This window comes from Hippopotamus amphibius, chromosome 6, assembly GCF_030028045.1.
Source record: "Hippopotamus amphibius kiboko isolate mHipAmp2 chromosome 6, mHipAmp2.hap2, whole genome shotgun sequence".
In the NCBI taxonomy this organism is placed as follows: domain Eukaryota; kingdom Metazoa; phylum Chordata; class Mammalia; order Artiodactyla; family Hippopotamidae; genus Hippopotamus; species Hippopotamus amphibius.
The window spans coordinates 130,908,893-130,924,131 of record NC_080191.1 but is presented as its reverse complement, the minus strand read 5'-3'; the positions used below and the strand labels follow the sequence as shown (position 1 = coordinate 130,924,131).

The window sequence follows — 15,239 nt, the reverse complement described above, 5'->3', positions numbered from 1 at the left end:
GTTGACTCCTTTCCAATCTCAAGGACCCAGATTAACCAAATGTAAATGTGGCTTTTGTCTGGCTAAAATAAGCTGTGGCTACCCTCTCATCAAAAATCAAGACACCCAGATATCTTTAACATGTAATTATTTATATTTTGTTTTCCTGGACTAAAAAGCTGTTGTGCATTAAGGAATGTATTTTACAATGGTGGACAGTTGACAGAGTCACAGCTTCATTCATGATAGCGATAAACAGATCTTCTCCAAGGACCTGAAACCACCCTGAGTAAATCTTTGGTATTAAACAAGCAAACACTTCTAGCTGAAATACAATTTATCAAGAAAGAAAAACAAAAGGAATGTAAGAAAACTAGGCATTTTAAAATAACAATAGCAGAAAGATAAAATCTAATCTACTCTAAGAAACAAAAGTGAGTGAATGACTGAGACTAATGTATGACAATCATTCATTGACGATAAGTACGTGCACGCGGATTTAGGAGGACTTTGCTCTATAAAACACGCATTCCTAATGTGTATCCTTTGGGTGTTCATCCTTTCTTCTTGAAATACTGGGGCTTACATTTTTCTATACTGATCAGATTTTTACTACAGGTTTTCATGTAGCCAACTAATATACTGATTAGCTGCAATATAACCAACTTTAGTAAACAGAAGAGAAACTGTTCCATGGAATGCACCCTCTATGTGGTCATGGTCCACTCGAACTCCAGAATTCCGAAGACGAGTAACATACATGAGTCCATCATCTCTTAAGACATCATACTGACAAGTGATGACATAGGTCAGGGGTAAACCACGCAGTTTGTTGTCATCAGCTAGCAAAGGTGAAGCTTTCACATCTAGAAACGCTGGATATTTTTTAGCCAGCACTGAACTACCAGGAGTTGGAGTCTTATAAATGTGGCCTTTCTTAAACTTTTCAGGGAGCAAAGAACTCCAATTAACAAATTTGAACTGGTGAATTGATTCCAGAGGTATGTGTTGGTTAGAAAGCATTGCTTTCTCAAGTGATCTGTCTGTAGTAAAATATTCACTCCAGTATCTGACCAAGAGTGATCTGGACAGAACTGGATAATGTGAATTTTCTCGATGTGATGGTAAATCCATATCAAAATTCTGAAGGGCAGGATATATTAAAGACTGGACCTTGAGTTTGATCTTGACATCTGGATCTTCTAAGAGCTGAAAAAAATTAGAATATGTTGTTTAAATAAATCCCTTTAATGAAAAAAAAATAAACACAATGCAAAAAATATATTCTTAAATTTAAAATCCTTAAAAATACAACATAACACATTTTGATAAAAAATAAAAATCTTAATAGCAAGTAAATTTTAGTACTAGATATTCATAAATTAAATGTGTTTTAATGTCCAAAACAAAAATAATCAGTACTCTCCTCATAGACTATGTAAGAGGATCCTTTATTATAACATGAATTTCATACTTATGTAACCTGGATTTATAATCTGAGGCATTTGCATATATTTGATCTTCTCTTGTCCATTATTAAAAATATTTAAAATATCTAAGTATGTCAACAAGCATTGAGATGGGAAGGAGATAGCTCTAATACTGCAGAGATGTTTGATCTTGGATAAGTCTAAACCATGTGGAATTATTAGTTTTTAATTTGCTTGAGCAATGCTCTGTCTTTTCCAGGTCTAGTCCTCATCTTTTTCCAGGAACAGAAAAATTTTATAGTCTTTTTCTAAGCTAATTTTCCTGCAATGTGCTTCTGCTGCTGGGACAAAATGATTATTGTATTAGTCATAAACTATGTATCTAATAACCCATGTTTTTTTTCTTTTTTATTGCACAGTAATGTTTGGGTAAATTAAAATTTTCAGACTTTCAAAAGGTTGTTTTTTTCAAACACTACTAACTATCTTGTATATGCTTGAAGCACTGGCATACTCAAGAAGAGTTAAACTGACTAGCACACTGAAAAATGGTATTGCTCGCTTATCATTTAGAGTACTGGCCAGGACTTGAGGTACAATTTGGTAGTGATAGTGTGTATTCAATTTCTTAGAGAAAATTTTTAATAACTACTCACTAAGTGTGATGTTTCTTCTAAGTGTTTTTGTTTACAAACTTCTTCGAATTTATGAAATTCTCTTCTATTCACAGTTTACTAATCTCTTTCATCTTTATAGATGCTGACTATTATCTGTACACAATTTACTTTTATTGAGATAATCATATGATTTTCTTCTTTAAATTATTAATTTAGAGAATTGTATTGTTATTTTAATGTTAAACCTATCACACTCTACTAGAATAAACTCAAGATAATCATGATATATTACCCTTTCAAGGTATTGCTTAATTTTGTTTGATAGTATTTTAGTTCAGGATTTTGCATCTATGTTCATAAATAGGCATGCCTGTGATTTTTCCTTCTCAAACTGACCTTGTCAGGTTAAGAATCAAGATACGTTAACTTCTCAAAATTCAAGTTTTGCGACTTTTTGGATTTTTTTTTTAGAAGTAGAGATATTTCTTTTAAAAATACTTGTTAGAATTTGTGTTTAAAGCTGTTTGATACTGGAGTGTGTGTGTGTGTGTGTGTGTGTGTGTGTGTGTGTAAAAATATTAAAATGACCATTCAATTTATTTCATGATAATAATATAATCCTTGTTTTATATTTCTCCTAGAGTCAGTTCTTTTGTCACTGAATTTTTCCATTTCATCTCAATTTAAATGCATTGCAGTAAAGGTGTTCAAAGTATACTATTGTATTTTTAATATCTGCTAGCTATAGTCCCCTTCTCTCTCCTTATATTGGTTTATTAAGATTCCCCTCTTCTTTCTTGGTCAGTCTCACCAGAGATTAATCAACTGTTACTTTTTTCAAGGAACTACATATGTTGACTTTGTTGATCCTATTGTGTTTTGTTTACAATTTCATTTTTATGTTCTATCCGTTATCCTTTTTTCTCTTATTTTGTCTTTCCTTCTACTTTTTAGACATTCTTTTTCTTTTTTTAATTTCATGAAAGAGATGCTGACTTGTTAATTTCAGTAATTTTTATGTATTTAGTTGAGGCTGTATATTTCCCTCTGGATATTGATATAGCTGTATTTCATAGAGCATAATGTATACTATAAATGAAGTTTAAATTATTTTCAAACTTTCATTGTGATTTTTTCTTTCACAATTGGATTAATCAGGAATGAGTATCAATTTCAAAACACAAGGAGTTCTCTCTTGGTACGTTATTAGTAATCCAAAACATGAACTGTGGACAGAGACATAATCAAAATAATTTGATTTCTCAAATTTTATTGTGCCTACAAATTACTTGGAATTCTTGTTAATGTGCATATTGTTATTCAGGAAGTCTGTGGTAAGACCCATGATTCTGCATTTCTTACAAGTGCCCAGGTGCTGCTCATACTGCTAGTCCACAGACTATGCCATAAATAGTAAGGGTCTATTTGTCTATTTTTCCTTTATCTCTATCAGTTTTGCTCTGTGTATTTTGAGACTATGTTATTAATTGCATATGAATTGATAGGGTTTTTTCATCTTCCCGTTGAATGAAATTATAGTTAGGAATGCTGCATGTTAACTCCATTAATAGTTTTTTCCTTTAAGACTATTTAATCTGATTATAAAATAATTATACTAATTAGTATTTGCATGACATATGTTTTAGCATCTTTTTTCTTTCCATCTATCTATATGCCTATATTTTATTGCATTCTATTCACACAACTTATGTTGGATTTTAAAATTTTATCCATTTTCCACTTTTATGTATTCTACCAGAATTTTCAGTACATCTACATTAAAACTTTTATTAATATATTTGGCTTAAATTTATAAAACTTATCAGTTATTGTGCATTCTGTTTATCTCACCTGTTCTATTATTTTTCTCTCTTTTGTATTCTTTGAAATATTGTTTTATCATTCCATTTTCCTCTGATATCTTTTTATTTGTACATTTTTAAAAGAATTCTTTTATAGGTTACACTAGGGATTAAAATAAAATTCATGAATTTATCAATGTCTAATATTAATTATATTTTTATTATCTTAGACAACAGAAAGTTATTAGAACACTTTAATATTGTACTTAGTCCCTTCACGTGTTAACTATTGTCATTGTGCATATTAATTTCTTTCTAAGTTTAAATCACAGGACACAACTATTATATTACTGTTTTATTCAGTCAGTGTTCATTTTCATTTTGGTTTGTCAATATATTTACCATTTTTTCCTGCTCCTTAATTTTTCCTGCCTTTTTGATAGTCCATCTGGTGTTAATGTTCTGCCTGAAATAATTTTATTTAAAATCCAAAGTGACAGCATATTGGGTTGTGAATTCTCTTGAATTTTATTTGTAAAAATATGTCCTCATTTTGTCTCAGACTAGAAGGATATATTCATGTGTCTCACTATGTTCTTAATGTCTATTCTCATTATTTTGTATTTTCTATCTTTTAATCTTTCTGTTCCATATTTCAAATAATTTTTCTGATCTGTCTTCCAATTTTCTACATTGTTGTATCACAGTCAATATACTAACAAACATCTACATTGTAAAACCAAGAGTGAACACTAATATAAACTACAGACTTTGGGTGATTATGATATGTAAATATAAGTTAGTTAATTGTAACAAATGTACCAATCTGGGCGGGGATGTTGATAATGAGAGAGGCTATGCATGTGTGGCAGAGGGTATGTTGGAAATTTATTATCTTGTTCTCAGGTTTGCTATGAATCTAAAACTTCTCTAAAAATGTAAAACCTTAAAAACACCTACATTGAATGCTTAATTTTGATGGTTAATATTTTTATTTATTGAAGTTTTATTTGTTTATTTTTCAGATATCTCATATTACTTTTTATAGCTTCTTCCATGAGCATATTTCCAAGTTTTAAAGTATATTTTTATTTACATTAAACAGATCCTACTAAAACATTTTTTCCAATGATAACAATATCTGAATCTGGGTGATATTTTTTTTCCTGTTAACTAGTTCTTATTTTCCTCTTTATCTCTGCACCTGCTTATCTTCAACTGTCTATTGATTATTGAAATAAAAAATTAGTTTCAGGAATAAATTGAAACCTAGGATCATGTTGCCTTCTCTCAGTGATGACCTATATATGTTTCTGGCAAGCATCCATACACATATTAGAGTATATTATAATATATAATATTCTGAATATACTCAGATTATATACAATATTCTGATTTCCTAATTATGGTTATTGCTATCATTTATTGATTTTCTCTCATTAAAAATGCCAGTATACTATGTAGGAAATTTTATTAGCATTTTACCTAAAAAAGAAGTATTAAAGTATGAAATTATTCTTCTCAATATTCCCTAAATAAGTAAAAGAAAAAATACTGACATATTATATTTATAATTTAGATGTATGAATCAAAAATTATTAAATGAAAGATAAAAGAAAACATAGTAAGTTAAAATGCTGATCATCTTACCTGCTGAGTCACTGCTGCAGCTAAATTCCCTCCAGCACTGTCTCCAGAGATACCAATTCTTCCAGGATCTACACCATAGCTTTCGAGAATTTTGGGGTGTAAAAACCATTTTAATGCAGTGTATACATCTTCAAATTGAACTGGAAAATGGTACTTTGGGGCTAGTCTGTAGCTGTAGATAGAAAAACAATGTTTCCTCAACCAGTGTTTTTTTTTTTTTGTCATTGTTTTTTTTATTTTATTTTATTTTTTATTTAATTTTTACTTTATATTGGAATATAGTTGATGTCGTGTTGTGTTAGTTTCAGGTGTACAGCAAAGTGGTTCAGTTATATACATCCATTCTTTTTCAAATTCTTTTCACATGTAGGTGATTACAGAATATTGAGTGGAGTTCCCTGTGCTATAATCATTGATTTTTAGTCATGTACTAAAACAAGGCATGCATTCTTGATCCAAAATCAAAAGTAAAATTTTGTATTTACCAACACGATATTTGTTGGAAAACATGTTTTTCCTAATCATAAAATTTAACTGGCAATCTCTAAATATTGCCATTTTTATAATTACAGTTTAAAGTTCAAATGCTAAATTTGGCTCAATCTTGGGGGAAAACTTTCTAGCTGCTATCTTTTCCTAGCTAAAAATATGTACAGAATGATTATTGTTGGTAATTGCCATATCTTTTTTAAAAAAATCGGTCATTATTGTTAGTTATTTGTTTCTCCAGAATTGCTTTTCCAACTTTATCAAAATATTTCAATTTGACATCACCATTATTACATTAGTCCATTAATTCTGAATTTTCTAAGGTTTAAGTTTAAGTAGGTTCTCACAGAGAATGTGCCCTATAGAAAATTTAAAACATTTTGCTACTCTTTCTAAAGTGTGCTCTAGAATGGACTTTGATATAGGTTCTATCTTAACTTTCGTGGTTAATGTGGGTAATAGTTGCTTTCATCAATTGATTACTAGCTTCTAGGCACTATTCCAAGCACTGTTAAATGTTTTATAACATTTAATCCCATATCAATGCTGAAATATGCAAAGTATTATCATTTAGAGTTAAATATCCTTTAAAATATCACAGTTACCAATTTGCAGAGCCTACATTCAATCCCAGTCCTCTGGCTACAAAGCCCTCATCCTTAATACTCTGCTAATTAATTACAGGGAAGAAACCCAAGGTGGTAGTTAAATCCATATGATACTGCAGGTTAATTTCATTTAAACGACGTCTTGACTTTCTGGCCTTTGTTCCTTCTTGAGGTATGTATGTATGCCTTTTCTCTGCAATGCTGGGCTGGACAGCCTCTGACATTAGGTTTCTCTGGCCATAATCAATGTCATCAGAGCAGCAGATTAATTTTTGGCATAACACTATAGTTGAGTATATATTGATATGTAAGGCATATGGCCTAAAATCAAATCAACACAACTCTTACTTGGTTGATATGACAACTGCATCAAGTCTGTCTGCTGTCCATCTTGACAGAAGGTCATAGGTAAAATAATCTGAAATAAAAGAAAAAATACTGGACCACTAATAAGAATTGAAAATTGATACTGTTAAGAATAAAGTTTACTGTGATGACTTTGTATTTCTTCCCTTTATCTTGAAATGTTAGCTAAAGAAAAACATCTAATACTAGGTTCATGTCAATCAATGCACATATTCACATCTCAATAGAACATGAATTATTCTCTTCGGTGATCCTTTCACTTGCCCCTGATCAGCTTTCCTTTCCATTTGCCAAAATTTTCAATTGGCTAGTCCAAATTAGCTTTGTTTAGCTGCCTATTATGTGCCTGGCATGTAGTTAGAGGCTGAGGATGCAAATTTGAAGAGATATGTTCTCTGACTTTAAGGAGCTCACATCTATGGGGTAAAGGGACAGAGATATAGGTCAACAACAAAAATCCCAAAAAATAGCTACCCTAGTTGAGGTAAGTAGAAAGTAGTGTTGAGATATAGGGGAGAAATTGCTCATTAATCTTCCCAGGGGTTCTGAGTAGAATTTAGAAAGGATTTGAGTCGACTAGAGACTGCAAGTTTGTATAAATGTTTTCCACGAGATGTGTGTGTGTGTGTGCGTGTGCGTGTTTTGGGAGTTGGCGCTCATACAGGTACAAATTTAGCAAAATAGTTTGAGGAGCAAAGCTTTGAGCAGTTAGGCCCATTTGAAAGACAATCATGGTAAAGTTTTTGTTTTAGAAACACAACTGTATCAACAGCAATTAACAATACCGCCTATTCATAGTAATCATTGAATAGCACTCCCTCAATTCCTTTTTAAGCTCCCACTGCCAGCATACAACCTCTCCAATGAAGTCTTCTTTTTCTTCCCTTTCATAGCAAGACTTGTCCCTCCTTCTGTGTGCTGGTAAAACTTTGCCCTCAGATCTCTTTCACTATTCACCCATCATAACTGAGTCAACAACCTACCATTCTATAATCTCTGTCCTCATACACTCAATGAAATTGTCCATGAGGCATTCTTTTAACATTTCAGGATTCCTTTAGCGTTTGGTGCTGCTAACTCCATCCTCTTTCCTGATATTCTCTTCTCTCTAGGTTTCTTATATTTCTGACCATTCTTAATCACACGGAATGACTGTCATCTCTTCCTTCACCATTTGGAAATAGTTTCATGTCAACACTCTCTAAGTCACCCAACCTAGAATACTGGCAATCAGAACCCCCTTTAGACTTAGGGAACTGCAGCCCTGCTCTGGATCCTGCACTTTAAAGAGTTGTAGAGGGTGATTCCTCTCATCGTTTATTCTTTTTTTTATTTTTTTATTTTTTTAATTTTTTTTGGGGGGTACACCAAGTTCAATCATCTGTTTTTATACACATATCCCCGTATGGATCCTGCACTTTAGAAGAACCGTATGGACTTCTCTGGTTGCCTACTTCAGCACAGGGTACAGACCCAGCAGAGTAAAGTGGCATGTCTTTCCCTTGCAAAACGTACTCTCAGCACCCTGGACCTTGAGCCTTGAATAGAGTCTTTTAATCTATAATCCTATCCTTTGTACTATCCTACATGAAAGGAGGTACTGAATGTCTTATCTCAACATAAAAACTAAACTATTTTTCTGGAGTATATCTTGATCTGGGAAAGGGATAGAAATGTAGTTGGAGAAAAAACTGAAAAAGAAAATACACTCTATCATTTAGTCCCATACTGTTAAACAGGAGATGATTTCAAGAAAGCAGCTAAGACTATACCTTAACACCTAGTTTAAATAAATGGAAAGTTTTTCTGCCTCTATATGGGGCCTTTAGGAAAGCATACTTGGAATATAATCACTTGAGTCTATCATTTATCATTTGGTAAATAAGACATTTCCAGCAAATATTCGTGAGTTCAAAAGACCAAAAGACTGTTTAATTTGCGAAGGAGCTTAATCTTCATTCTGTAAAATTTGTAAGTTCTGTCAGAGAGTGGTAGGATCAGAAACTCTCATAAATTTTATAACAAAAATGTTTTAAATTCCACATGTTAATAAACTTTTATTTAGACTGAGATTTCAAAAACTCCATGAATTCATGTTGCTTTAATGAAATGAATTTCAGGAGGAGCATGATATTTAATTTGTAGATCATAATATGAGAATAATCATTTATATGTAGTGAATCTTCCAACATATCGCCCTTACCATTACTACCCAAACACCAGCCACCACCATGGATGTAAAACAAGCCCCTTCTTAATGATTTTGGCTTCTGTTGGGGTGTATATACACGGACAGGAATATTGTTAAATGTTGTATCTCTCACAGTTACATTTTGATCTGATGTTGGTAGAATGCCTTGAATGCTTGAAAAGAATTGCATGGATTCCATGAAGTGGTTTAGCCCCAATAGTTCAGCAAACAGGGCCTAAAATGAAACACACACACATACACATACATTCTAAATTTAAAAAACGCTTTTGAGCAAAGAAGTGCACATTAATTTGCAGTATGACCCCATAAATCTTAGTTACATACTCTTAGAAAAATCAGCCATGATACCACCGGAAAATATAGAAACCCAGATGCTTTATTACCATATGATGAATTACCATAAGTGACACTAATACTTACTTATACATTCACCCAATAGGAATATTAATATGGAATATATAATTCTGTGTTAAAGAATGTCAATACCCAGCAGAACCAGACAAACTGTTAATCCTTGGGAAAAAAAAAAATCAGAGCCAAATGAAAGACTTAAATTATAAAAGGACATCCTACTGTGAGTACGGGTAAAATTTTTTGGAATAGTTGTGAAGATGCTGGGGAAGGAAAAGGTTTTTAACTTGTAGTTGAACTGAGACTTGAAGGGAAATAAGAGTTTGGATGATCAACTGAGCAGAAGGCCTTTCAGTCAGATTAAATGAACTTAACCTAGAGAAAAACAAAAATGTGGTGATAGAGAAATACAGGTCATTTGTTATTCTTATACTTCCAGACTCCATGAGCATGAATGAGAGGAAAGAGTCCTTAAGAAGAATTTAATAAAATATACACACGTACACTAAAAACAAAACAAAACCCCAGAAACTATGATAGACATAGTGATAAATTCAGTTTGATTAAGATTAAGAATTTATATTTAAAAAAATCTTAAAAAGTGATTGAAAAGATAAGCTACAATGTGAATAATGATACTTGCAATACTTTAAATAAGAAAATACTAGTCTTTAGAATATATAACAAACTCATAAAAATAAGAAATAGACTAACAATTCAATAGACTAAAGACTTCAACAGTTGTTTCATGAAAGGTCTAGAATGATTGGGGCTCTAAGAAACAAAAATACTCATTTTTCAAATATATAATTCAAATGGAATGGTGTATACAACAAGATGGTGGAATAAGCACTGTTTTTAACCTTCCTTCATTTCTCCAAATTTTATTAAAATGATAGTAAAAGAGAAATCTTAATACAGTTATACTAAAGAAACAAAATACAGTTGGCCCCCCATATCTTAGGATTTTGATCTGTGGTTGGTTGAATCCACAGATGCAAAATCCACTGATAGAAGGATTGACTGTATTCATTGTTTTGTGCCATTTTATATAAGGTACTTGAGCATCCACAGATTTTGGTATCTGAGGGGGCTTCTGCAACCAATTTCCTGCCCACTCTGATAACAAGGGACAACTGTATTATCATATATACTTCTGAAAAGAAGCATATTATCAAGAATGATCATAACAAAAAGCCTAGTTCTCCAAGAAGACACAGCAATCCTAAAGTGTATGCATACAGTAACAGAGCTTCATAACACAGGAATCAAGAACTGAAATAACTGAAAGGAGAAACATCTGAAATTATTAGCTGGAAATTGACACTCCTATCTCATTAATTGATAGATCAAGTAAATAGGACAACAGTAAGCATATAGAAAATTTGAAAAATACTATCAACCCAACAGAACTAATTGACATATTGAAGACATTCTACCCAATGACAACAGAGTACATATGCAGCTGCATGCAGAACTTTCACAAAGATGTACCACATGACAAATTTGCGAAAAAAAATCTCAACAAGTTAAAAAAGATTAAAATCATACAGAGTATGTTCTCTGTCCATAGTATAATTAAAATAAAAATCAGAAACATAATGTTTTATGGGGAATCCCCATATATTTGGAAATTAAACAATATACTACTAAATAACTCATTGGTCAAGGAAGAGATACGTCTGGACAAGTTGAAAAAACATTTTGAAACAACTGAAAATGAAATCATAGCATATCAAAATTTGTAGAGTGCAGATAAAGCTGGGCAATTACATGGGCAATTAATCTATGACAAAGCAGGCAAGAATATACAACAGGGAAAAGACAGCCTCTTCAATAAATGGTGTTGGGAAAACTGACAGCTACGTGCTAAGAATCAAATTGGACTACTTTCTCACACCATGTAAAAAAAATAAAGTCAAAATATATTAAAGACTTAAATGTAAGACCTGAAACCATAAAACTCCGAAAAAAAAGCATATGCAATATGCTCTCTGACATCAGTCTAAGCAATATTTGTTTGGCTATGTCTCTTCAGGCAAGGGAAACAAAAGCAAAAATAAACAAATGGAACTACATCAAGTTAAAACGCTTTTGCACAGTGAACAAAACTATCAACAAAATGAAAAGGCTGTCTACTGAATGGCAGAAGATATTTGCAAATTATATAACTGATAAGGGATTAATATCCAACATATACAAAGATCATTAAAAATGAATTGTGATCCTGTGTTTGCCAAAATCAACTGATTTCACGTTCAATTATATGAGTTGAAAATGAAGTTGCAGGACTTCCCTGGTGGTGCAGTGGTTAAGAATCCACCTGCCAATGCAGGGGACGTGGGTTCGATCCCTGGTCTGGGAAGATCCCACAAGACGCGGAGTGACTAAGCCCGTGTGCTGTAACTACTGAAGCCAGCCTGCTGCAACTAACTGAAGTCCGCACGCCTAGAGCTTGAGCTCCACAACAAGAGGAGCCACTGCAATGAGAAGACCAAGCACCGCAATGAAGAGTAGCTCTTGCTCATCTTACCTAGAGAAAGCAATGAAGACCCAATATAGCTAAAAATACATAAAAAAAAATAAAATTTTTAAAAAATTAAGAAAAAAAAGAAAATGAAGTTGCTAAAAGTGTAGATTTTGTTGACCTGATAAATAAATTTATAGAAAACAGGCCAGAAAAATCTTGCGATCAAAAAAATTACATTCATAAATTATTATTATTCACTGTAATACACTAATTACATCAAGCTATTTTTTTGTAATTTGTGACTTTATGTTGTTATTCATGTATTCACTATTATCCCTATTATATTTTATGAGTAATAACATTTTTTATTTTCTAATTTATTTTATTTTATTTTATTTTTTCAAAATATTTATTTATTTATTTGGCTGTGTTGGATCTTAGTTGCATCACGTGTGGTCTTCATTGCATCTTGCAGGATCCAGAGTGCGTGGGCTCAGCAGTTGCAGCACGAGTTCTCTAGTTGTGGTGCATGGATTAGTTGCCCCATGGCATGTGGGATCTTAGTTCCCTGAGCAGGGATCGAACCCGCATCCCCCGCACTGGGAGGCGGATTCTTGACTACTGGACCTCCAGGTAAGTCCCATAAAATATTTTTAAAGAAAACGTTTTAGGTTTTAGTATCTCTGTGCTTTTCTCCCTGTGTTTTGAACATGGGTTCTCGCATTTTTATTTTGCACTGGGCTCTACAAATGATGTGGCCACTTCTTGATATGCAGTTTGATACACACATTGTAGATGACATAGGTGCACAGTTCAGGGCTAGACTACTATTTTGCTTCCATAAAGGAGCATGTATGTCAGCCATTATCATGAACACTACTGTACATATAAAAACTGCAACAAAGCTGGTAGTTACAAAGGTTAAGGCATTTGATATTTCTTTAGCCTTGTGCAAACATTCCCAGACTTGTCACGTAACAGTAGCAGTATGATTCAGCTTAAAGCACTAACTGTGGGAGAGAAAGTTTCTGTTTCCTGAGTTTTTTTGTCAGAATCTAAGAGAAACACAAAATAAAATTGTAGTAAGATACAATTTATCACTTATGTTGACAAAACAAAATTGAGAAAAATTACAATATACTTTAAGAAGCTGACAGAACATGGATATTCTGCAGCCTTGTTGGTAGGAGTGGAAAATATTACAGGGCAATTTTGCAATAATTAGCAAAATTCCAATTGACTCAACAATCCCACCTCATGGATTTATCATAGACAAAGCCCAGACTCTGAATATTTTTCATGTATTATCATTATATTGTTTGTAATAACAAAATACTAAAAATAATTAAAGTTTGTAACTCAATAGGCCTGATTAAATGAACTATGGTTTATACACATAATCAATCCTTTGCAGTATACAAACAAATGAGGGAACTTTATATATGAAGATGTGGAAACATCTATAGGATATATAATTAAATGAAAAATGTAAAAACTACAATAGAATACTTGTTATGTTGGTTCTCACGTAAGAATGAAAGGGGGCTGAGGATATAGTTTTTTTATTACTGTTTTCATTATTGTTGGTATTATTTGTGTAAAGAATTCCCAGGATGAATCACAAGAAGCTAATAAAACTGGTGCTCTACAAATGCCTGGCTGAGAATAGAATGGCTAAAGACAGGAATGGGACCGGTTGTCTCAGTGTATACCTTTTCCATCTTGTTTTGATTTTTGAACTACATGGATGCATTACCATTCAAAAAATAAAATTTATTTAAAATTATTTCCCCCAAAAAATGTACATAAAAAGATAGTGAGTTCTCCATTCCTGGAAATGTGCATGTTGAGATTAAATATTTCTTCTGGTTGAGCTCTAGCAGTTCCCAATTACTACCACCAAACAATCTTTGCTGATTACTATTTTATATATATAATGGGGAGACAGAGAGGGACGGAGAGAGAGAAACAGAGAGAGAGAAGGTTAATTTTACAGTAAGAAGGTTAGAGGAATAAACTGGATTAAGTTCCCAGTGAAGTAGTTGTAGTAGAGATAGATCCAGGGGCAATAATCCATTGTCACTAACTACACCTCACCTGTTTTCATTGGGCATTTGTAGTCAGCCAATCTACACCATAAGAACCTACTTGCATGTCTACATTATATACTCCAAATCCATTATTAGTGTTTAAATGTTATACAGAGTAGCTCAAGCATATGATTCCTGAGTTTTGTATGAAACTTTAAAATCACAGAAGTAGGAAAAGGAAAACTAAATTGTCTCACACACACACATTTTTACTTTACTGCTACCAGAATAGATCATTTTAGAGATATAACCTGAATGTTTCCTTGGTCATCTTGTTAGCAGTCTGCTTTGAGATCATTCAGAGGTATAGCAGTCAGCAGAATTTGACAATAGGAAGACAAGGCTATGTATTGATAGAACTTGATAAGCAAAACAAAACAAAACTAGAATCTTAGAAAACTTGCTTCTCTTGATTAATGTGTTTTTACTTACCAAATATGATGCTGTTTTTAAATAAGCATTTAACAGCATTATTTTCCATGGTTCTTCAACATTATCTGGAAGGGGTTCATAAATATAATATGCTATGAGGACTCCCAATATCAGAAAGCCAAAGGATTTTCTCCCCATATTGTAACTGTTCTGTTTCTTAAGCAAGACAGCATTATACTTCATTTCAATGTATGAAACTAAATAGACATGGGAACAAACCCCGCCCAGTATTATTACATAACTTCTGGGCCACAGAGTTTCCCCATTAGCACAATAGATTGTCACTTGGCAGTTACAAAGCACCAGTGCTGCTGCTGAGAGCTCAAGTTCCAGTGTGCAGTTTGTAAAGGAGAACACTCACATTCTGACAAGTCATGTCAAAGCTACCGGCTTTAGCATACCAGACAAATATTTGTGGAACACCAATTTGGAGAAGAATATTATCTCTCAAAGAGTCTGGAAAATATAGCAGAAGCACGTTCCCCCTAGAAGAGAGGAAAACAAAGGGATCCATAAAAAAGTTTCCTTGCATCTTTAATTATATATCTTTATCATATCTTTCACAAAAGCCAAGTAATTACATGCAAACTGATTAAGTGCTAGGTAGTGATTGCAGTAGTTTTGGAGAGAATAATGGAAAACTTTGCTGCACCCAAGCCTAAGGCAAGCCTTAGGTCCACTTTTGGTAAACTGGGGAAAGATAAAGGACTTTGTAAAATAAAAGGCACTGAACTAGACTTTGT

At 32.8% G+C, this 15,239-nt stretch overlaps 1 protein-coding gene across 1 annotated transcript; it reads right to left on the bottom strand.

Moving 5' to 3' along the window:
* Positions 1-547: 547 nt before the first annotated feature.
* LOC130855624 (arylacetamide deacetylase) lies at positions 548-14,663 on the bottom strand. Its single transcript, XM_057739487.1, has 5 exons — positions 14,497-14,663; positions 9,145-9,367; positions 6,924-6,993; positions 5,479-5,650; positions 548-1,188 (listed from the first exon to the last, which is right to left on the bottom strand). Exons 1-5 carry the CDS (start codon positions 14,632-14,634, stop codon positions 592-594), a joined length of 1,200 nt encoding a protein of 399 aa, XP_057595470.1. The 5' UTR covers positions 14,635-14,663; the 3' UTR covers positions 548-591.
* Positions 14,664-15,239: the final 576 nt, after the last annotated feature.

Bases quoted from the DNA above. Each gene is read 5' to 3' on its own strand.
- LOC130855624 (XM_057739487.1), bottom strand. From the start codon at position 14,634: ATGGGGAGAAAATCCTTTGGCTTTCTGATATTGGGAGTCCTCATAGCA. The intron at 9,368-14,496 runs GTAAGTAAAAAC...GTTTCATTTTAG, and splicing joins TAAAAACAGCATCATATTTG to GCCCTGTTTGCTGAACTATT. The intron at 1,189-5,478 runs GTAAGATGATCA...AATTTTTTTCAG, and splicing joins CTGCAGCAGTGACTCAGCAG to CTCTTAGAAGATCCAGATGT.